Source organism: Myxocyprinus asiaticus, chromosome 48, assembly GCF_019703515.2.
Source record: "Myxocyprinus asiaticus isolate MX2 ecotype Aquarium Trade chromosome 48, UBuf_Myxa_2, whole genome shotgun sequence".
Lineage (NCBI taxonomy): Eukaryota > Metazoa > Chordata > Actinopteri > Cypriniformes > Catostomidae > Myxocyprinus > Myxocyprinus asiaticus.
In genome coordinates, this window is record NC_059391.1 from 17,266,577 (window position 1) to 17,290,463 (window position 23,887).

General features: G+C 36.4%; 2 protein-coding genes across 4 annotated transcripts; one reads left to right on the forward strand and one right to left on the reverse strand.

Annotated features, from left to right (window-relative positions):
* Nucleotides 1-2,386: 2,386 nt before the first annotated feature.
* LOC127437502 (BLOC-1-related complex subunit 5-like) lies at nucleotides 2,387-4,157 on the reverse strand. The gene is made up of 5 exons (XM_051692471.1): nucleotides 3,884-4,157; nucleotides 3,684-3,773; nucleotides 3,417-3,560; nucleotides 3,120-3,277; nucleotides 2,387-3,037 (listed from the first exon to the last, which is right to left on the reverse strand). Exons 2-5 carry the CDS (start codon nucleotides 3,739-3,741, stop codon nucleotides 2,810-2,812), a joined length of 588 nt encoding a protein of 195 aa, XP_051548431.1. The 5' UTR covers nucleotides 3,742-3,773; nucleotides 3,884-4,157; the 3' UTR covers nucleotides 2,387-2,809.
* Nucleotides 4,158-5,332: 1,175 nt separating this feature from the next.
* LOC127437628 (aryl hydrocarbon receptor nuclear translocator-like protein 1) lies at nucleotides 5,333-21,593 on the forward strand. Of its 3 annotated transcripts, none has more exons than XM_051692659.1 (19): nucleotides 5,333-5,450; nucleotides 9,539-9,595; nucleotides 9,724-9,871; nucleotides 10,769-10,789; nucleotides 10,945-10,983; nucleotides 11,092-11,124; nucleotides 11,242-11,399; nucleotides 11,773-11,852; nucleotides 11,969-12,061; nucleotides 12,138-12,255; nucleotides 12,549-12,698; nucleotides 14,025-14,271; nucleotides 14,622-14,728; nucleotides 14,890-15,040; nucleotides 16,603-16,691; nucleotides 16,988-17,096; nucleotides 17,187-17,280; nucleotides 19,600-19,693; nucleotides 20,928-21,593. In XM_051692659.1, exons 3-19 carry the CDS (start codon nucleotides 9,732-9,734, stop codon nucleotides 21,083-21,085), a joined length of 1,881 nt encoding a protein of 626 aa, XP_051548619.1. In that variant the 5' UTR covers nucleotides 5,333-5,450; nucleotides 9,539-9,595; nucleotides 9,724-9,731; the 3' UTR covers nucleotides 21,086-21,593. The 3 variants fall into 3 exon arrangements, with proteins under 3 accessions (XP_051548619.1, XP_051548621.1, XP_051548620.1); XM_051692661.1 differs by having other exon boundaries at nucleotides 16,603-16,685; XM_051692660.1 differs by having other exon boundaries at nucleotides 5,358-5,454.
* Nucleotides 21,594-23,887: the final 2,294 nt, after the last annotated feature.

A 23,887-nucleotide genomic window follows, 5' to 3' on the forward strand; every position in this document is an offset into this window, starting at 1 on the left:
AAATCAGTTCGAGTGAACGTAGACGTGATTAATATTGATGAGCCCAACAGCCTTCTGGCAATCGACCTGTGACAAGACATGAGCAAACAGAGAAATCATCTTTGACTGTTGTAAGTTAATGTTGTTACACAGATAAATCATTTTACATTTTAGTAACTTTCAGCGAGTTTTAAATCTCTGACCTCTTTATTGTTAGTCTTTTTCACTGAAAACACTGAATGAGCAATAATGTCTCATGTACATACCTGCCAACACTCCCGATTGTACCGGGTTTCTCCAGATTTTCCATCCCTCCTCCCGCTGTACAATTTCTCCCAATAAACTCCCGATTTTCTGCATCCACACTTCGCTCATTTGGGATTGTCCCTTATTTAAATGTGAAATGATGCGTCCTATATCTAATCAATACGGGACGCGATTTGTCCCATAAGCTGGTCAGATGGCCTCACAGCGAAATCGTTCTAGATCGTTAATTTAACTGAAATAAGTTGGAAAGTTTTATATGGTGGGTAAGGGGTCGTCTGGAAAGTCCACCCGTTGTGCTGAAACGGTGGATATTTTTTACTGAAAGACAGAAGGTTCAATATAACTGTTCAATAAGATGAACAAAATTACACAGATCCAACAATGTATGAATACAATCACTGAGTCATAAAGACAAGAAGTACAGGTGAAGGAAAATAAATAAATAAAAAATTATATATATATATATATATATATATATATATATATATATATATATACACTATATTGCCAAAAGTATTCGCTCATCTGCCTTTAGACGCATATGAACTTAAGTGACATCCCATTCTTAATCCATAGGGTTTAATATGACGTCGGCCCACCCTTTGCAGCTATAACAGCTTCAACTCTTCTGGGAAGGCTTTCCACAAGGTTTAGGAGTGTGTTTATGAGAATTTTTGACCATTCTTCCAGAAGAGCATTTGTGAGGTCAGACACCGATGTTGGACGAGAAGGCCTGGCTTGCAGTCTTCGCTCTAATTCATCCCAAAGGTGCTCTATCGGGTTGAGGTCAGGACTCTGTGCAGGCCAGTCAAGTTCTTCCACACCAAACTCGCTCATCCATGTCTTTATGGACCTTGCTTTGTGCACTGGTGCACAGTCATGTTGGAACAGGAAGGGGCCATCCCCAAACTGTTCCCACAAAGTTGGGAGCATGGAATTGTCCAAAATCTCTTGGTATGCTGAAGCATTCAGAGTTCCTTTCACTGGAACTAAGGGGCCAAGCCCAGCTCCTGAAAAACAACCCCACACCATAATCCCCCCTCCACCAAACTTCACAGTTGGCACAATGCAGTCAGACAAGAACCTTTCTCCTGGCAACCGCCAAACCCAGACTCGTCCATCAGATTGCCAGATGGAGAAGCGTGATTCGTCACTCCAGAGAACGCGTCTCCACTGCTCTAGAGTCCAGTGGCGGCGTGCTTTACACCACTGCATCCGACGCTTTGCATTGCACTTGGTGATGTATGGCTTGGATGCAGCTGCTCGGCCATGGAAACCCATTCCATGAAGCTCTCTACGCACTGTTCTTGAGCTAATCTGAAGGCCACATGAACTTTGGAGGTCTGTAGCGATTGACTCTGCAGAAAGTTGGCGACCTCTGCGCACTATGCGCCTCAGCATCCGCTGACCCCGCTCTGTCATTTTACGTGGCCTACCACTTCGTGGCTGAGTTGCTGTCATTCCCAATCGCTTCCACTTTGTTATAATACCACTGACAGTTGACTGTGGAATATTTAGTAGCAAGGAAATTTCACGACTGGACTTGTTGCACAGGTGGCATCCTATCACAGTACCACGCTGGAATTCACTGAGCTCCTGAGAGCGGCCCATTCTTTCACAAATGTTTGTAGAAGCAGTCTGCATGCCTAGGTGCTTCATTTTATACACCTGTGGCCATGGAAGTGATTGGAACACCTGAATTCAATTATTTGGATGGGTGAGCGAATACTTTTGGCAATATAGTGTATATATATATATATAAAGCCAACACAGATGTATACATAAAGATAAATAATCGAAGAAACTATCCCCCCAGTTTTCAGATCGTTCCTACGCCCGTTAATAACGATTGCATTTATATGTTGCCAATAGTTTTCAATGTGCAAATAAATTAAACAATAAAGTAGTGCCACTTAGAATTTTAAAATGATTGTAGTGAGACCAGTGTTAAATTTATGTGATGATATTTCAATGCTAACAATTCATGATTAACATTTTAAGCAAATGTCCTCTGAGAGGTTTATGATCTCATAACAAAAATAAATAAATTCTGTAAAAAATCCTCTTCAAAAGTAATATTTAAATAATACATAATGTAATATTATATATAATAATTTGAAAATAATAAATCTCTCCTGAAAACTTTTATAAACAATTTAATGCCAATAACTTCAGTGACATCAACCTACAAATAGACTTTTAAGTGCAAGAGAAACATATACATTAATGAAATTATTTCTCATTAAATAACATTTACATTACATAGGCAGAAGTATATTTCATCATGCCCTTTAAAAGCACTCAATTAGTCTTAGGTAAATATATACACAAGCATTTACCATGTTGGTATTATAGTTTTTCCATTTTGTGCCATTTTACTTGTTTTGTGGCCAAATTACAACTGATCCAGACAGGCAATAAGCCTTTCAGAGTGCAGAATGAAAAGCTCCAAAGGTAACAACAAATGACTTGAGGTGGGTCTCTACAAAGCATCAGTCCTATGAACTCACTATGTAGTGGCATGACCCCACAACTATCTCTGCTCTTCATCTGATGCTGAACTCTATTTGATGTCTCCATCAGGCTTCATGCTGAAGGGTTCCAGGCGCTCACTCTCAGGCAGTAGGTTATTGAGACGCTCCATCAGCGGTATCGTCTGGTCAATGCCCATCTGAATGCGTCTCAGAGTCATAGACATCTCATTGACCTTTTGGATCTGCTCGGCATACTTGGCGTAACGCTTTTGCCTCTCCTGCATGATGCTGAATAGTGCCTCCACTGACAGATCCATCTAGCCATTGAATAACCAAAAAATACATTTTACAGTTGGCCTAGAGAAACAGACACATTCAGTAGAAAGGAATGGGGAATACCTCTTTTATCCTCTTAACCAGAGCGGTCTGGTCAAAAGCTACAGCCTCCGCACACTGATGCAGATGATCCTGGTATCGAACACACAGCTGCAATACCTGTGCAGAATCTAACTTCTCCAGACAGACAGTGCTGGGGGAGGTCTGACCACTGAGCACACCTGAGAGGATGACAGCAATTTTAGGATCTCATTTTAATTTACCTCATTAACAACCTAATGACATCAAATCAATTAGGAGAATCCGATACTATCTGTCCATGACAGAAAGTAGTTAGTTGGCATGTGAACTGCTCTGTACCTTTAAGAAGAGGTTGGAAGGTGGGAATTTCTTGTAGCTTTATGACATCTGGATCATTATGGATGTTCCGTAATGACAGAGTTCCTTGGGCAACGACTACTATGTCATCCATTTTCGCTTTTTGCTTGGCTGGAGAGGGTACAACTGCAACAACAACAAGGTGGAATTCACAGACACAAAGAATATGACAGAATATAATGATCACCATTCCATGTTTAACATATTGCACAACACTGTATCCTAAAGTACGGATATAATGTTCTGTACCTGAAGCACTAAAGTCTGAATGTTTATGTTCAGCATCTCCACTCTGTTCAGCACCCATTGTGCAATTTATCTCTGCTGTCAACACAAGCGCTGAACAAAAAGCAAACAAAACACACACACTTGTAAAATAAAAATATGTATCATCTAAACTCATTTATGCGTGTATTACATAACTGTGCAAATATGTATGATTTACTTACTTTGATTTTGTTGTTTTTAGCTGTTTGACTGCTGTTCCGATTTTTTTCGGTTGACCATTTAATTAGTTAGAAAATGAAATGTTGAATGGAAAGCTGAATAACGTCTTACATTGTAACTTATACGCAGAGTGACATGTTACATCATAATCGTGAGTGCTTATAAACTAGTATTTCTCGCAAATACGGTATAATCACTGAAGGTAAAGATAAAACATCCGGTCTGGTGACAAGAGACGCGCGATGATGACGTCAATGATGACGTAGGTTTGTTTACATGTGACCATGAACATTTTTGTTTATTTATTTTTAATTGAACAATAGAAATATACATTTAAACATGGCAATTCAAATGTGAACGAATAAACATTAAAGCAAGGTACATATTATAAAACATAAAATGACAAATCAAAGGTATTAATAAAACTATAATGAGAGAAAAATGAGGGGTCTTTTTACTCATTTTCTAACAAATTAAAGTCTTGTTTAATTTTGAGAAATTTTCAGGATTGTTTACTTCATACATCTTAGGGATGGAAAATAGGTACAAATGAAATCTCTTTTAAAGAATGAAAAGTAAGGTTTTGTCTACACTTGCGTTTATGAATAAAAAATTTACTGAGGACAAACATTAAATTAATAAAAAATTCTACCTTCTTGTCCTCCAAGAGCACTTCAAATACAATGTGATTTCTTGAGGGTGTAAGTAGCGATTGGTCCTTTGTTTCCAGCCAATTGAACATTTTTTTCCAGAAAATATTTGAGTGCACACAGAAAAAGAAAAGATGATCGGCTGTCTCCACATCACCTTGGCAAAAATTAAAAATGATGTGGTCAAAATTAAATCGAATTCTTAAAAATGCATTTGATGGATATTAATATCATAATCATATTATCAAATATATAGCACTGAAATATAAAACTAATATTACAATTGTATTCAATATATAAAACTTCGTTTTAAACTATTCTTATACACACAGCGTTATATATGTCATAACAATGAATACACAATATTTCCCTCTGTTTTTGTTGTTTTATTTATATATTTAGTCCGTTATTGTTTCCGCTTTACCACAGACCATTCTTTGTAGTTTTTTTAAGCCAGTGAGCAAGACAAGAGAACAGGATACAAACTCAGTCTTTAGCATAATACATTCATCATCACCCCCAGAAAATAATAAAAGCCCTAGATTCCCATTAATATCATCAATTTCTCCAAGGAACAAAACTCCATAAGACAATGCAGCAACATGCAACTGGCGGCATTGAGAACCACCCCTTACTAGGATCATCAGTTATGTCTGTGACTCGCGAGGACTCGGAGTTTGATTGGCTACTGTGCGCGTCAATCATTCCGTCGTTATTTGTAACCGCTACTCTGATAGGCCGCAACAAGCGCAAATATTTATCCAAAGTGCTCATTGGCGGAAAAATATAGGTTAGTGGTCCGAGGTTGTCACGAAGGGAAGAAAAAGTAGGTCAGAGACTGATTCCATTTATGTCACAGTTCCTCACGGACCGCCCGTCAAATAACCGAAATAAACTGTGATGTTGAGCGATTCCTACGGTAGGTATGACGAACTTACCTTTGAATGTTATCTCTAACTGTCGCGTATCGTTTATCGATGAATTATGTTTGGGTTTTTTGTCCGCTCGCAAATTGATTTCAATAGGAGGGGCATCAGTGACATTTGTCAGGTTGAATACCTTACAGCCGATCTAGCTGCCTCCACAACCAAAACAATCGTGTTCTGACTGATTCTGATGGAAGTAACTGTTCATAGCAGAATATGGGTTTTGGTTTGGCTAGCCACAAACTAACACCCATCATCGATCTGAGGTTAATGGGTTGCGTCCCCTTTAAGATGGATGAAAAGAGCGACTGTAAGTGTGATTCAGTCTCTTGTGTGGGTTGGTCACTTTAAAAGGTGGTTGCTTTAATGTTTTAGACATGGATTACATGTATGTTGTTTGGCTTCTGCATTGTGAATGTGTCTTAAAACCTAGTGGACTGCCTACCTAGACAGCATTTTGGGCATCATTGATACTTCGATACTGTCTAGGAATGCAGCTCATTATGTTTTGAGACAGGGCTGTTGTTGACTATATATTACATATATTAATCAATGGAATCGGTATGCCTGCCATTGCGGTTGATGCATGTCCATTTTATTACCATAAGGAGAGAAGAGGCCAGTTTCAGGGAGCAGATCAAGGGCGTGAGACTGGTTACCATCCAAATGCGCCTTCTTTTAGCGTTTGTGCTAAGCACTAGCCAGTTACAACTGGGTTTATGTACAGTGGGGTCCAAAAGACAACTAGTTATTATAACTTTGGGTAAAACCTTTTGATCCATGTTATTCCTGTATGACCTAAGAATGTTCCAAAGAGCATCTTGTGTGCTTCAGTCTAAACAAGGAAATCTGACCTTTTGTAAAAAGGGGTTAATATGGACAATGTAAAAAATGTGCTCATTTTATTAGTGATTTAGAAGTTCAGAATTTGGCGTGATTCTTATTCATTTACATCAAAACATGTCTTTGTTTTAAAGTTTCCAAATCCTAAAACTGTTTATTTCCAGGTTTAAATTCGATTTTGTTTCCTGGATTTTCAACGTGGCCTTAAATAGTTGAACCCCACTGTGTATTAATATATATATATATATATACATATTAAAGGAACAGTTCATCCAAAAATGGAAATTCTCTCATAATTTTCTCACCCTCATGCCATCCCAGATATGTGTATGACTTTCTTCTGCTGAGCACAAATTAAGATTTTTAGAAGAATATCTCAGCTCTGTAGGTTTATACAATGCAAGTAAATCATGACCAAAACTTTGAAGCTCCAGAAAGCACATAAAGGCAGCATAATAGTAATCCATTTGACTCTAGTGTTTAAACCCATATCTTCTGAAGTGATCCAGTCGATTTTGGGTGGGAACCAAAATATAACTCCTTTTTTACTACAAATATTGGCATCAGCAGTCTCCTTGGCAATCATGATTTCAAGCTTGATTAGACTTCTTAGCACCATCAACCGCTCATCGCATGCGTTAAGCACTATGAAGTGTAATCGAGCTTGAAATCATAATCAGGTCTAGAGACTGCAATTGCAAGATGTACAGTGAAAAATGTTACATTTGGTCTGTTTTCACCCAAGATATGGATTTAACCTCTGGAGTCATATGGATTACTTTTATGCTGCCTTTATGTGCTTTTTGGAGCTTCAACATTTTGGTCACCATTCACTTGCATTGTATGGACCTACAGATCTGAAATATTCTTCTTAAAATCTTTGTTTGTGTTCAGCAAAAGAAAGAAAGCCACACACATCTGGGATGGCATGAAAGTGAGTAAACGATGAGAGAATTTTCATTTGTTGGTGAACTATCCCTTTAATGCACGCTGCACACAATTTAATTTTCTTTTTAACAATACCTCAGGAGACAGTTAGATTTTTCATAAATGACAAGTCCAACAAGTTGTGTGAAAATGGTGCTTCCATATTGTTAGGCAGGTGTGTAGTTGAAGTAACTGCATTCCTAAAGTCCATCAAACACACATCATTAGGGCATAACATACTTCCAAAATGAGGGCTTCACTATTTATTTCCTTTCACTTGAGGACATTATTTCATTCATTTGCACAAAAAATGACCTAAACTCAGACAATATAGTGCATTCATTGATCTTGATGCTGTGTTGTCTGGCTTTCAATTTCAATAGTAATTTCAGGTGTAATTTATAAATTCGACTCTATATTGCAGTTTTTCTGATGTTTCTGCTGAATACAAAGGAGGTTTAAAGTAACGTGTCAGGTTCAATGCAAGTTTAGCTCAGTCAACAGCATTTGTAGCATGATGTTGATTACGAAAAAAAAAAAAAAGCAGCAAATATTGAGGTTACAGTGAGGCACTTACAATGGAAGTGAATGGGTCCAATTTTGGAGGCTTTAAAGGCAGAAATGTGTAGCTTATAATTTTTTTTTCTCCCTTTTTTCACCCAATTTGGAATGCCCAAAATCCGGGTGGCGGAGGACGAATCCCAGTTGCCTCCGCGTCTGAGACCATCAACCCGCGCATCTTATCACGTGGCTTGTTGAGCGCGTTGCCACAGAGACATAGCGCGTGTGGAGGCTTCACGCCATCCACCGTGGCATCCGCGCTCAACTCACCACGCACCCCACCGAGAACGAACCACATTAATAGCGACCACGAGGAGGTTACCCCATGTGAATCTACCCTCCCTAGCAACCGGGCCAATTTGGTTGCTTAGGAGACCTGGCTGGAATCACTCAGCATGCCCTGGGATTCGAAATAGTGAACTCCAGGGGTGGTAGCCAGCGTCTTTTACCACTGAGCTATAATTTTATAAAAAGCACTCTCTGTAAAGTTTGTTAAAATAGTCGGTGTTAGGGTTTCCAACATTACGTTGTCATGGTAACAAAGTTGTAAAATTGGATAAATCTTTACACAAAAAAGGATAGTACATATTGTTTACGTGTTGTGGCTTTACTTTTGAAGCAGTGAGTATTTTAACATTTACGTATTGGCCCCATTCAGTCGCAATTTAAGTGCCTAACTGCAACCCAGATTTTTGCTTATTTTTGTAAAGAATAAAAGGGACAAGATTTGTTTGGGTACTCAACAGTATGCCACAAATGCTGTTGATTGATCTTAACATGTATTGAATTTGGGCTATTCCTTTAATGTGCATTTTTTTTTTTTTTTTTTATTTGCTTTAATGGAATAAACTGACCTACTTTTGTCCTTTTTGCTTGCTGCTTTCTTCCTCTGTTTTTTTGTGTCTTTGGCAGTTCAAGTTATGAATGCAAGCCCACGCATTCAAGAATAGCCTAGATTATTTAGAGATGGGTGGAGTGATGGTGGTGCATTGGCTCTGCATCAGTATGCTTGACCTATAGACAGAATAAAACCATAGGTGGTTGTTACACCTTTGTTTACCCTGGGAAAGGTTTAGCTCGAGATGCACCTTCAAAATGGATGGTGCACCATCACTCGTCATCCAGCGTGGGCTTTTAAATGCGCCTGATTGGAAGGTCTGCGAGCACTTTGTTCAGTTCAGCAGAAAATTCTCTTTGAAAAGCAGGGACTCCTGTTTCATTTACACTGGGAGAAAATGGGTCTTTCTGCCAGTTGCATTTCTGTAGCCTAAATGTGGCCTAGATTGCATACTTTCCAAGGGTTTCCTGGCAACCAGAACAGGTCATTATTGAAGCGCACCCATTCTCCTTGTTGTGTATATGTGAGGGTTTTTTTTGTTTGTTTTTTTTGAGAAGGAAAGAGTTGCTGTTGCAATCAATTAAAGGAATAGTACACCCAAAAATGACAATTCTGTCATAATTTACTCTCCCTCATGTCGTTCCAAACCTATTTGACTTTCTTTCGTATGTGAAACACAAAAGGAAATGTTTTAATGAATTTCTCGGTCCATCAGTCCTGTTCAGTTCAATGGCAGTGGAAAGTGCCTCACTTTAAAGCTTAAAAAAAGGACCCAAAAGTATCATAAAAGTAGTCCATGCTGGTGAAAAATAACCAGTAAATTTTCAGTGAAATAAGGAGTTTTTTCTCAGTGGATACCCATTTGAATATTGTAAACACATCTGGATTCTGCATTCTTCTCTCTGGTGACAGGATCCTGCCGCAGGTGAAAGGACATGCTTTGAACAGCTGCTTGATTGAATCTGTGCGGTGAGTGTTTGTGCCCTATATACACATACTACGCACATAATGCAGTGGATTATAGCTTTTGAAGAGTTGTTGTTGGTGTGACTTTAATGTTCTTTGAATGAATAATTTTTTGTTCTGTTGGTTTAAAGATGATCTAATGGCAGACCAAAGAATGGACATTTCCTCCACGATGAATGAGTTCATGTCCCAGAGCTCTGCGGACCTCATCAGCAGTTCCATCGGCACCACGGGCATGGACTACAGCCGCAAGAGGAAAGGCAGCACCACTGAATATCAGTGAGTAAACGTTGGCCAACACATAATACTGTCACATTAATGGGTCACCCTACCATAAGCAATGCCACATTTCATAAATGTAATGAAAATATTCAAGTCAATGGCTTTTTACAATATACATCATTTCAAAAAAGCTTTAGAGTAAATCATGTTGGAATGTATTAATTGAGTAATCTGCTTAGTTAATATAAAGATATTATCAAAAAAATATAATTACTTTGATAACATAATATGAATTAAAATTATTTGATAATTACAAATATTTAAATAGAAAAATATTAACATATAATTAAAAGATTGTATTATAAGGCTTTTATTGTCTACATATAACATAACTGCCTACAGCCATACTTTTGGAGTAATTTATTTGTTACATTTTCAGTTTTATTGGACTTTCTTTTTTTTTTTTTTTTTTTTTTAGTTTTTTGGCTAAAACAACAACAAAAAACAACCTGAAAATATTGTATAATTATTAGCTTGATTATTTATAAATTATCTTGTACGATTAATTTTACATTTTAGCAGAAGATTTAAAGTCTTTTTTTTTTTTTATTATTATTTTTATTATTATTATTATTTTTATAGCTTTTAAGCTATTTTGTACTTTTTAATTTCAAAGCAATAGTATGGAAAATTATTTTTTAACTATTTTCTGTTTAAACATTGTTTTTTTACAAATTGTCTGGAAGAATAATGCTGACAAATGTAGTACTATTTAAATTATACTATTATATTATTTAAACTATTTTTTTTTAAATGTTTCCTCAGTTAGCATAGAATCAACTTAATAATAATTTGTCTTAAGGATACTAATAATAATGTTTTTATTACTGTCATACGTGGTTATATTGCTTGGTGTTCAAAAAGTTGAACATTGTTTTTTTTTTTTTTTTTCAGAATTGATGGCTTTTCATTTGAGTGAGTACATTTTGATTTCTTAATGTCCATCTTGTAATAATTTTCCTACTGATGAGATTTTAATTAACATTTATATTGATCACATTTGTTATAGAGGTATGTAAATGTTTGTCACAGTTTATTTATTTATTTATTTTATTTTATTTTTTTTACAGCGATGGCATGGACACTGACAAAGATAAGACACTTGGAAGGTAAATTAATATGTATTATATGTAACATATAGTTTATAGAGATGAAGAAATGTTGGATAATTGATGTTTATTGGTAGATACTATGTAAATCTTTTCTCCTGAATCCAGGGATGACCAGCAGGGCCGGATAAAAAATGCCAGGTAGAGCACAGATGACCACCAAGTGAATGCTGTCTTTTTTTCTTCTCCTGACATGCCATCTGTAAATGATTGAATATGTCGTTTATTGCTAAATTGCAAATCATTTTTGTTTTTTAGGGAGGCTCACAGTCAGATAGAGAAGAGACGCAGAGATAAGATGAACAGTTTTATAGATGAGTTGGCATCATTAGTCCCCACTTGCAATGCCATGTCTCGAAAGCTGGACAAACTGACTGTACTCCGCATGGCTGTTCAACACATGAAAACATTACGAGGTGAGAGATTTCTGCCATTGCACAGGCAAAATACACAACAATTAAAATTCTGTTATCATTTACTCACCTTTAACTTGTTCCAAACCCGTTTGACTTTCTTTCATCTGTGAAACACAAAAGGAGATTTTAGGCAGAATGTTAGTCTCCATTCACATTCTTTGTGTGGAAATAAGATGCAATGAAAGTGAATGGTGACTAAGACTCTCATTATGACTAACATCTCCTTTTGTGTTCCAAGAAGAAAGTAAGTCAAATGGGTTTGGATCAACATGAGGATGAGTAAATTATGTCAGAATTTTCCTTTTTGGGTGAACTATCCCTTAATACAATGTCCGTATGAGTTTTGTAAGTGTGCTTTTTCTTTTTCTTATAGGAGCCACTAACCCATACACAGAAGCAAACTATAAACCAGCATTCTTGTCAGATGATGAGTTAAAGCACTTGATTTTGAGGGTGCGTTTAAAATATCCACTCCAAGGCTTTTAGTCAGTGATGAAGATTTTATCATGTAGAAAACTGGTGAATGGATCTGTTTTAAAACTCTACCTTTCTTTCCTCTCTGTCCTCAGGCTGCCGATGGCTTTCTCTTTGTAGTTGGTTGTGATCGTGGAAAGATTCTTTTTGTCTCAGAGTCTGTCTACAAAATTCTTAATTACACTCAGGTATGCTTTCTAGAGATTATATCTTACTGTGTCACTGTGAAGTTTTTGGAGTTAAAGCAAACTGTTTTGTTTTCAGAATGATCTGATTGGCCAGAGTTTATTCGACTATCTGCATCCAAAAGACATTGCCAAAGTGAAAGAGCAGCTGTCATCATCAGATACAGCACCACGGGAACGACTCATTGATGCCAAAAGTATTTTTTTTATTTTTAATTAACATTTTAAAGTAAAGTAGGGGGTGCAACTAACAGTCGGTTATTTCTTCTGTAAATAAGATAACAAGACCAATTTTATTTTCTGCATTTTATTGAAAAGCCTTTGTTTTTGTTTTTTGTCATAAAATAGGTTTTGTCGTAGTCAGCTACTTCTTTTAGCGATTTGTTTTGACATTATAAATTAGTTGTTGTCACCCCAAAGTAATTTTATACATGTTTAAGCATAATCTTTTAAAAGACTAATTGACTGATGTTTGATTCTCTCTCTTAAGCTGGTCTACCAGTGAAGACTGACATCACTCCCGGGCCTTCAAGGCTGTGTTCAGGGGCCCGTCGATCCTTCTTCTGCAGAATGAAATGTAACCGGCCCTCCGTCAAAATGGAGGATAAGGACTTCCCTTCAACATGCTCCAAAAAGAAAGGTATCTTCTTTACTGATGCATAGTAAAGCTGAGTTGAATATTTGCTTATATGGTACTTTCAATTGCTTTAAGTAAATGGCATTTGAAATGGAATTACTTTCATTTAAACCAGTTTTATTTCGGTTTATCGACAGGTCCGTGCAGAACATAAACTAGCCTCATTCTAAATCAAAAACAAATTCTAGCTTTCAGCAATGGCCTGATTGTTGCCGTTATTTACTTATTCAAATAAGTGATGTACCAGATTGACTTAAAGGGCTAGTTCACCCAAAAATGAAAAGTCTCATGATTTACTCACCTTCATTCCATCCCAGATGTGTATGACTTTCTTTCTTCAGCAGAACACAAATGAAGAGTTTTAGAAGAATATTTCAGTTCTGTAGTTCCTCACAATGCAAGTGAAATTGCATTGACCAAAACTTTGAAGCTCCAAAAAGCATATAAAGGCAGTGTAAAAGTAATCCATGTGACTCCACTGGTTAAATCTATAACTTCAGAAGTGATACAATAGGTGTGGGTGAGAAACAGATTAATATTTGAGTCCTTTTTTACTATAAATTCTCCACCCTGCCCAGTAGGTGGAGATATGTACGAAGAATGTGAATCGCAAAAAACAAAAGAAGAATGTGAAAGTGAATGTGGAGATTGATAGTAAAAAAATGACTTCTGTATTGATCTGTTTCTCACCCACAACTATTATATCGCTTCTGAAGACATAGATTTAAGCACTGGAGTCATATGGATTATTTTTATGTTGCCTTTATGTGCTTTTTGGAGCTTCAGAGTTTTGGTCACCATTCACTTGCATTGTATGGACCTACAGAGCTGAGATATTCTTCTAAACATCTTTGTGTTCTGCAGAAGAAAAAAAGTCACACATCTGGGATGGCATGAGGGTGAGTAAATGAGGAGAGAATTTTCATTTTTTAGTGAACTATCCCTTTAAATCAGGGTTCAGTGACTTCAGTGTCAGAAATAAACTTCTTTATTAAGAGGCAATTGTTGCCTCCTTTAATTTTATTTAATTTAATGGGCATTTTTACCTTTTTTTTTTCTTCTAGCTATTTAAAAACACTAGTGGTGTCTATTTATATTTATGTCAAGTACTTAATAATAATAATACATAAATTAAATTACAAAATATATCAATAGTTACTACTGGAGGATTTTTAAATATCAGGGTAATTTCTTGTCTTTTATGACTCATGAGTGGCATTGAGATGGTAGTTGAATAAATGTTGTTTTATGTTTTTCCTTTATTTTTTTGTCTCTGAGATTAGGTTTTTTATTGCTGATGGGTAAATCAAATGTTCTTTCTTTCTGCAGCAGACCGCAAGAGTTTCTGCACTATCCATAGCACTGGCTACCTGAAAAGCTGGCCGCCCACCAAGATGGGCTTGGACGAGGACAACGAACCCGATAACGAGGGCTGCAACCTCAGCTGTCTGGTGGCCATTGGCCGCCTGCATCCACATATCGTCCTCCAACCCATGAACGGCGACATCCGTGTTAAACCCACAGAATACGTGTCCCGCCACGCCATAGACGGCAAGTTTGTTTTTGTGGATCAGAGGTGAGAAGACCTGTTCAACTTTATTTTTTGACAAAATCATTGACGCCTAATAGATTGCTAAGTACATTATAGTTAATACATAATACAGTTGTATTAGTACATAATTAATTAATTATAGCCCCAGGGGAACAACAAAACTGTAATATGCACTTTAAAGCCAAAAATATTTTCTCAAAACGCCTCTGAGAACTGGTAATGCCTGAGGTGAAGGCCACATTCAGCCATGCACAGATTTGATTACTCACTAAAATGGGATTTTAATTAATAGAAAGCTCATGGGTTTTAGTAGTATTGATTTTAGGTTACATCAGTCAAATAATGTCTGATTTCAATTCATTGTTTCCAATTAGGGCGACAGCCATCCTGGCGTACTTGCCCCAGGAGCTTCTAGGAACGTCATTTTATGAGTATTTTCATCAGGATGACATCGGTCACCTCGCTGAGTGCCACAGACAAGGTTACTGTTTTATTGACTTTATTGGTCTCATTCTATTGTTTTTAACTGAAAGTAAAAAGTAGTTTCTTCTGAAATACTTTCTCCACGATGTTACCATTACTGTAATAGTGCCAGTATAAAAAATATTTGTAATAAATGCTCTCTTGATTTTTGTCTTTTAGTTCTACAAATGAGAGAAAAGATCAACACAAACTGTTACAAGTTCAAGATAAAGGACGGCTCTTTCATCACTCTGAGAAGCCGCTGGTTCAGCTTCATGAACCCCTGGACCAAAGAGGTGGAATATATAGTCTCTACAAACACTGTGGTTTCGTAAGTGTCACATCACAACTTTCATAGTTTGCTGTCAGGAATGTTTGTTTTAATCAGAAGTTTAATGAGGTCAAAATATGAATAATATCATTTTTCTTGATATTTTGAGATGAAAACATACTGTAACTTTCAAAATTAAAAATTTTCTCGCTACTGAAATAAGACCATTTAGAAACTAAGCTGCTAAAAAAAACTCATTCCATATTTCTGAAATTTTCTGACATCAGACATATGAATACATTTGAATCTGTAAGCACATGACCGCCCACATGTTGGCCCATTTAATCCTAAGGGTCAGAAAAAGGGTGGAAAATGGTCTTAAAAACTAAATGACAACTGTTTTTGATTAACAAAACTTACATTACTAACATTATAAGTGAAAAAAATGTACATTATAATGAATAACATACTTTATAAATTCAAAATTGATGACCCTGTTTTCTTTCTCGATAAATGTCCTTTGATATATTATGCACAATTTATCAATACATGTTCATCTGAAGTAACCAGTGTGTGGACAGGGACTAAAAAATATTAACCAAGAATACCGTAGTCTAACAATCACAATCCAATCAAAATCTAGTGGATACAATCAAGTCCCGCCCTACATTATATTTTGACCCTGTTTACACCTGGTATTAAAATGCGTCTCGGTGATCCAATCACATGTGGTCAGATGAGACGCATCGCTGTTTACACCTGGTTGCCTAAATGTGTCTCCTGTAAGCACTTGTGTTCAAATTTCAAGGGTAGGGTCTCTGATTTCATGACGACATGCTTCAATCACTTTGTCTGTGTGTTACTGCATGATAATACACTGCAAAAAAGTAATAAAATACAAAGAAAGTGCAAATAAAACCGTCACACTGTCAGATGCGGTTGAGATTTAATTTAAGCACAAACTCAGCATTTCAAGTAGAGTTATCTGTTATTTTATTGGAGTGTCTGTATTAAAGGAGCTTCAGATGTTCGTGCTTCTCATCTGTGTTGATATCAGACACACTGAATGAGATCTGTGAAGTTCTTGTTCTTGTGCATGTATCCGCTTTTTTGAATTTTCCGATCAGACCGTTATTTCCTTTTTAAAGCTGCTCGTAACCAGTAAAGTTTAAACTCTTGTTTTAGCGCAGCAGTTGATTGACAGGTGAGGGGTGGCACTTTGCTGCTGCTGGGACTCATACAAGACATATTAGTGTTAAAACCTCAAATGCGATGTGGTCACATGCTTTTTTTGACTACCTGGCTTCGTATGTGGTTTTTATGATTAGATCACAAAATGTTTTGCACCCTGTTTACACCTGTATTTAACGCTGACCACATGTGATCGGATCACCAGAGATGCATCTTAATACCAGGTGTAAACGGGTTTACACTTGTCCAATGTTCAGTGTGTTACAATTACAGTATTTGTTGTTTTTAACCTTTGATGCGGAATAAAATGTTCAGTTAAATACATTATGACCTTGTTTATATCAAAACATGTTCCTATTCTGAAATGTATTGTTAGTTTTCTGTTTTGATCATTATTGAAGTGTAATGAAAGGCACTTTGTGTTGTTTTAGGGGCAGTATGCTTGAAGGAGCAGACCCTAGTTATTCACAATCAGCCTCCTCCCCCCAGAGCATGGACAGCGTTCTAACATCAGGTGACGGTGAGATCACTTTCCACTTTCCACTTTCCCTTGAACGATTAGTTTTCCAGCCAGAGAGCTGTAATTCTTGGCTGAAACTGGCTTTGTTGCTGCATTTGTACTGTTAGCCTATCCAAGAGTTGTTCATAGGCACAAATGGTTTTTATGATTTCACACTCATGGAGAAATTTTTTATCTCTTGGTTTAAATTTTCTCTTAATGTTTAGACAACTTTGCAGAACTCTGTTAAGCAATAGAGTTTTTAATCATTCTTAATCACAATAATAATTTCATAAGTGTGTTTGTGTTTTTAACAGGTGGAGGGAAGCGTGCTTTTCAGACTGTTCCTGGTCTACCAGGAGGCACAAGAGCGGGAGCTGGGAAGATTGGACGCATGATCGCAGAGGAAGTCATGGAGATTCAGAGGTACAAGAAGCAGCCAGCATATTTAGGTTGTGCTGAAATCAATCTCAGAGGAGTGTTTTTAAAGCTCTAATTATTGATCCCACTCCTCAGGATTCGAGGCTCCTCTCCCTCCAGCTGTGGCTCTAGTCCTTTGAATATCACCGCCACTCCTCCACCTGACACCTGCTCTCCAGGGGGCAAGAAGGTGAGACATCCACATAAATCATTCAATCAGTCAGCCACATGTGCGTTACAGTGATTTTACCATCATGGAAGCATGACCTTTTAACCATGGTAAAATAATTGTAACACACAGCCTCGAGTGTCTCATTGCTTTTATAAAACGTCAGCAACAACAACATGATGACAGTGTTCAACAAAAAGTTTACATTTAATAATATTTATAATGGAAACGAAGACTTCTTTCGCACTGTATGGTGATTATGTTTGCCAAGCAATGTAGCAACTTGACGCATTCAAAAGATTAAATCATTCATTTTAATTAGTTAAAAATGACGGCTTTGAACTCTGCTAATCCAATCACAATTTAGAGTCAGAACTCTGCATTTCATAATACACATAAAATGTATAGTTCCAGTTCTGGATGCTGATTGGTCAGTACAGTGTTCCCACTGTGCTAAAATACAGGATATAGTAAAGGCTATGATGTGAAACACATTGCTTTAGTGCCAGATTCACTAATGAAATTATGCAAATCATGCAATGGCATAAAAGTGCCCTCAGAATCCGTTCTGAACGCAGTTTGCACTACGCAGTTCCCGAACTTGCAGCCGCAATCTACAATGAGTCTAACTTATATATAAAGGAGCCATGTTTGCAGTAAAAGATTGACATTGATTGTATTTACATGCTCACCAATACACTGCTAACTACCAAAAGAAAATTGCATTTACATGAGATTTGAAATCATTGGATTATTCTCTGGTTTTGAAACCAAACGTAAACAGGCATGCGCACAACAGTTCCGCACATTTGATAAGCCAACAAAAGTGCTGGTAAAAGTGGTTACGTCCAATGAGAAATGGCCAAAAATCTCGGTATACTGATAAAAGAATGCCATTTAATGTTTTTACATGACCACACACATTCTTGGCTTTTCAGCATTATTTAAAGGAATAGTTTACCCAGAATGGTAATTTTCTCATAATTTATTCACCCTTATGTAAACTCATATGACTTACTTTCTTCCATGGAACTCAAACAAAGATATTTTAATAGAGATATGATGTCTGTTTGTCCATACAATGCAAGTGAATGATGATCAAATTTTCAAGCTCCAAAAAGGACATAAAGGAAGCATAAAAATAATCCAAGAGATTCCAGTGGTTTAAACCATGCCTTCTGAAGCTATCCTATCGATTTTGATTGAGAACAGACCAAAACTCCTTTTATAAGTCCTTTTTCAATATAAATCTTGACATCAGCAGTCATCTTGGCGATCATGATTTCAAACTCGATTACACTTTGAGCACAAGGAAGTGTAATCAAGCTTGAAATCATGATTGTGCCTAGAGACTGCAATGGCAAGATGAACAGTGAAAAAATGGTTAATTTTTGGTCTGTTCTCATGCAAAATCAATCGGATCGCTTTAGAAGACATTGATTAAACCGCTAGGGCTCTATTTTCATGAGTGTGCTAAGCGCAGCACTACGTCTTATCCAAATCCTTACGAGAGCCACATTTTCCATGCATACGAAATATGCCTGACATTCAACAAGGTTGGTGCACAAAAGAACAGAAGTCTATATTTCTATTCTTCTAATTGATTGCATAAAGAATGAATTAGAATCCACAGTTTTCCTACTACCAACTTCTTATGAATGTGCTGTCTTTGTTTATATCACTGGTGCTTGACAGGGAATGGACTATATAATAGGACACAGATGGTGCTATAACAGGAGAAGAACCTCAGAATGAAATTGCACTTGACCCAGCCCATTAGCGCTTTGCTTATGCAATTACATCAAACCCACTTGTGCCTATCTTAGCGCATACCACAACTTTATGGTTATGACCATTGACTTTGCTCTTATGATTTATGGCATAGTGCGCTTAGCACTAGCGCTCTTAAAATAGATACACTGGAGTCTTATTGATTACCTTTATGCTGCCTTTATGTCCTTTTTGGAGCTTGAAAATGTAGTCACCATTCACTTGGATTATATGGACAAACAGACATACCTCTATCAAAATGTCTTCATTTGTGTTCCGTGGAAGAAAGAAAATCATACCAGTTTGAGATGATGTAAGGGTGAGTAAATGATGAGAATGATCAGTTTTGGGTAAACTATTCCTTCATGCATTATTTAAATACCCAAGGAGCAGTTAAACTAGTTTGCAGGTAGTTAGTAAAAAAGACGCAGGGTTTTGTGTTAAAATACTGTGCACAAAAGTGGCTAAATTATTTAGTGAATTCGAAAGTCTTCTAGTGGAATGAAGGCACTTAATGAATTTGGTTAATAATGTCAAAATGAAAATCACTTGTTTCTTTTATATATATAGATTCAGAATGGTGGGACTCCAGATCTGCCTTCAGTGGGATTTGTGCCTGGGCCTGATTCAATAGGATACCCATATTCAAATAATTCAATAATGAGTAAGTATGCTATATATACACTGGCGGCCAAAGGTTTGGAATAATGTACAAATTTTGCTCTTATGGAAAGAAATTGGTACTTTTATCACCAAAGTTTCATTCAACTGATCACAATGTATAGTCAGGACATTAATAATGTGAAAAATTATTATTACAATTTGAAAAAAATGTTCAGAACTTCTTCAAAGAGTTCTCATCAAAAAATCCTCCACGTGCAACAATGACAGCTTTGCAGATCCTTGTTATTCTAGCTGTCAGTTTGTCCAGATACTCAGGTGACATTTCACCACACACTTCCTGTAGCACTTGCCATAGATGTGGCTGTCTTGTCGAGCACTTCTCACACACCTTACAGTCCAGCTGATCCCACAAAAGCTCAATGGGGTTAAGATCCATAACACTCTTTTCCAATTATCTGTTGTCCAATGTCTGTGTTTCTTTGCCCACTCTAACCTTTTCGTTTTGTTTTTCTGTTTCAAAAGTGGCTTTTTCTTTGCAATTCTTCCCATAAGGCCTGCACCCCTGAGTCTTCTCTTTACTGTTGTACATGAAACTGGTGTTGAGCGGGTAGAATTCAATGAAGCTGTCAGCTGAGGACATGTGAGGCCTCTATTTCTCAAACTAGAGTCTCTGATGTACTTATCCTCTTGTTTAGTTGTACATCTGGCCTTCCACATCTCTTTCTGTCCTTGTTAGAGTCTGTTGTCCTTTGTCTTTGAAGACTGTAGTGTACATCTTTGTATGAAATCTTCAGGTTTTTGCAATTTCAAGCATTGTACAGCCTTCATTCCTCAAAACAATGATTGATTGACAAGTTTCTAGAGAAATCTGCTTCTTTTTTTGCCATTTTTGACCTAATATTGACCTTAAGACATGCCAGTCTATTGCATACTGTGACAACTTGAAAACACAAAGACAATGTTAAGCATCATTTAACGAACCAAATAGCTTTCACCTGTGTTTGATATAATGGTGAGTGATTTTCTAGTACCAAATTATCAATTTAGCATGATTACTCAAGGATAAGGTGTTGGAGTGATGGCTGCTGGAAATGGGGTCTGTCTAGATTTGATCAAAAATGACTTTTTTCAAATAGTGATGGTGCTGTTTTTTACATCAGTACTGTCCTGACTATACTTTGTGATCAGCTGAATGCTATATATACATAAAACGCAAGATCGGACATGTAATGTTCTCATATATGTACTCTAAATATGCAAATCTTCCACTGCAGGTGATAACTCCCATCTTAGTATTGACATCATGGAAGAACCCGGATCCAGCAGCCCCAGCAATGACGAGGCAGCCATGGCCGTTATCATGAGCCTTCTTGAAGCTGACGCTGGCCTGGGCGGACCTGTGGATTTCAGCGACCTACCCTGGCCTTTGTGAAACCACAGCGGAGTACCTCAAGGATGTGTATTTGGTCCGAGGCTAAACACGTCTAACTTAAGGTCATCACCACAGCTCATGTGCGGTTGTTTGTGGAGGACTAACGAGACTGCTGTCGTTAGAAATCGGACCTCCTACTTAAAAGCACACATATACTGTAATGGTTCAGCTCCACACTTCCACCACCCCCTCTGAATAGAGATTTTGCATTTCTCGTCTCACACGGTGTCCTGACCTGCCTGTTTCTCTGTAGATATCGGCCTGTATAATCCCTATGGTACCCATCAGCAAACATAATCTTTATACATATATAAATATATACATTTTTGTTTGTTTTAATGTTTTTACACTACAAAAGTTGTTTAAATGTTAAATATTCTGTATGCTGATTGTAACTAATATTGTAATTCTATTATGGAAGAATTCTTTATGCAAATTATATATGGTAAAAGTGTAACGTATCAACAGTGGATATTTTTAAAATAAAATAAAAAAATCTTGTCTTCAACATTACTGATTTTTTTTCTAACACTTTTTACATTTGAATTTGTACAACCTAGCATTAATACAGTAGAATATATTTTGATATTGGTAAATCGACATGCTGGCTGTCAGATTAAAGATGCCCCTTGTCATATTGATGTAGAGTTTTTTCCTTGGTTTTATTATTCATAGTGTAATGTAAGCATGTCTTCTCATGCCTGTTTCGGCTGATGTGTCTTACGCTGGCTTTTGATTGGTCCACGGCTGTGATATTTTTGTTCTATGTTGCCATCCAGTGGCAAATTCTTTGAAGAAATGAAATGCATTGGCAGGGAAAAGGAGAGGATGGCTTTGCAAATGCTGAAATTATCAAGTTTACTATTATAAGCTTAACTAGATCTCTTGTGAATTATTTTAAAATGTCAAATGCATGGAATGTTCATGATAGAGCATTCAAAACTTTCTTTTTTTCAAATATATACATATATTTTTATTAACTTGGGGGAAAGAAAATTGCACAAAGGAAATGAAGCCTATTTTTAGGACCATTATGTTTTTGCATTGACATTTCACCAAACTCTCACCACTATAATGCAAAAAAAAAATCATACTCCCATTACTGTAATACAATGAATAAGATATAAAAGTTATGATATATACATAATGGTAGTATATGTTGTATATAATTTATGTGAGAGAAACAAGTTTTTTTTGCATTACAGTAAGAATGTACGTTTTGTTTTTTTTTTTGTTTTTTTTTTTGGTCAGTGCAATAAATCTTAATTTTTTATAAAGCCGATTTGTAGGACCATTAAATCAAATAAAATAAAATCAAATCACTTTATTGTCACACAGCCATATACACAAGTGCAATGGTGTGTGAAATTCTTGGGTGCAGTTCCAATCAACATAGCAGTCGTGACAGTGATGAGACATATACCAAATTACAATAACATTAAATTAACACACAATTTAAACATCTGTTATACACATAATTACACTCAACAATATACAAATAATAACATACACTGTACAGTATACAATACGCTGTTTTTTTTTTTTTTTTTACTATATAGATACACATTATTCAATAAAAATTAAAAATAAAAATATATATATAAAAAAAAGTATATATATATATATATATATATATATATATATATATATATATATAGAATGTACAGTATTGTACTGTATTGACATTCAGGCTGTCGGTTAATAGTCACTTGTTAAGAGAGACATAATATAATAATAATAATATAATTTATAATAGTCCGGTGTGAGATATAAGAGTAAGGGTAATAAAGTGCAGTGCTTATGTATTTTGATCGTGGGAGATCATTATGGAATATATACACTGGTGGCCAAAAGTTTGGAATAATGTACAGATTTTGCTCTTATGGAAAGAAATTGGTATTTTTATTCACCAAAGTGGCATTTAACTGATCACAATGTATAGTCAGGACATTAATAACATGAAAAATTACTATTACAATTTGAAAAAAAAAAAAAAAAAATCAGAACTTCTTAAACTACTTCAGAGTTCTCATTAAAAAATCCTCCACGTGCAACAATGACAGCTTTGCAGATCCTTGGCATTCTAGCTGTCAGTTTGTCCAGATACTCAGGTGACATTTCACCCCACACTTCCTGTAGCACTTGCCATAGATATGGCTGTCTTGTCGGGCACTTGTGAGGTGTCTATTTCTCAAACTAGAGACTCAAATGTACTTATCCTCTTGTTTAGTTGTATATCTGGCCTTCCACATCTCTTTCTGTCCTTGTTAGAGTCAGTTGTCCTTTTGTCTTTGAAGACTGTAGTGTACATCTTTGTATGAAATCTTAAGTTTTTTTGGTGATTTCAAGCATTGTACGGCCTTCATTCCTCAAAACAATGATTGATAATTTCTAGAGAAAGCTGCTTCTTTTTTGCCATTTTTGACCTAATATTGACCTTAAGACCTGCCAGTCTATTGCATACTGTGGCAACTCAAAAACAAACACCAAGACAATATTAAGCTTCATTTAACAAACTAAATAGCTTTCAGCACTGTTTGATATAATGGCAAGTGATTTTCTAGTACCAAATTAGCAATTTAGCATGATTACTCAAGGATAAGGTGTTGGAGTGATGGCTGCAGGAAATGGGGTCTGTCTAGATTTGATCAAAAATGACTTTTTTCAAATAGTGATGGTGCTGTTTTTTACATCAGTAATGTCCTGACTATACTTCGTGATCAGCTGAATGCCACTTTGGTGAATTAAAGTACCAATTTCCTTCCAAAACAGCAAAATCTGTACATTATTCCAAACTTTTGG

Bases quoted from the DNA above. Each gene is read 5' to 3' on its own strand.
- LOC127437502 (XM_051692471.1), bottom strand. From the start codon at position 3,741: ATGGGTGCTGAACAGAGTGGAGATGCTGAACATAAACATTCAGACTTT. The intron at 3,561-3,683 runs GTACAGAACATT...TTGTTGTTGCAG, and splicing joins TTCAGACTTTAGTGCTTCAG to TTGTACCCTCTCCAGCCAAG. The intron at 3,278-3,416 runs GTACAGAGCAGT...TCATCCTCTCAG, and splicing joins CTTCCAACCTCTTCTTAAAG to GTGTGCTCAGTGGTCAGACC.
- LOC127437628 (XM_051692659.1), top strand. From the start codon at position 9,732: ATGGCAGACCAAAGAATGGACATTTCCTCCACGATGAATGAGTTCATG. The intron at 12,256-12,548 runs GTATTTTTTTTA...CTCTCTCTTAAG, and splicing joins ACGACTCATTGATGCCAAAA to CTGGTCTACCAGTGAAGACT. The intron at 16,692-16,987 runs GTGAGATCACTT...TGTTTTTAACAG, and splicing joins CGTTCTAACATCAGGTGACG to GTGGAGGGAAGCGTGCTTTT.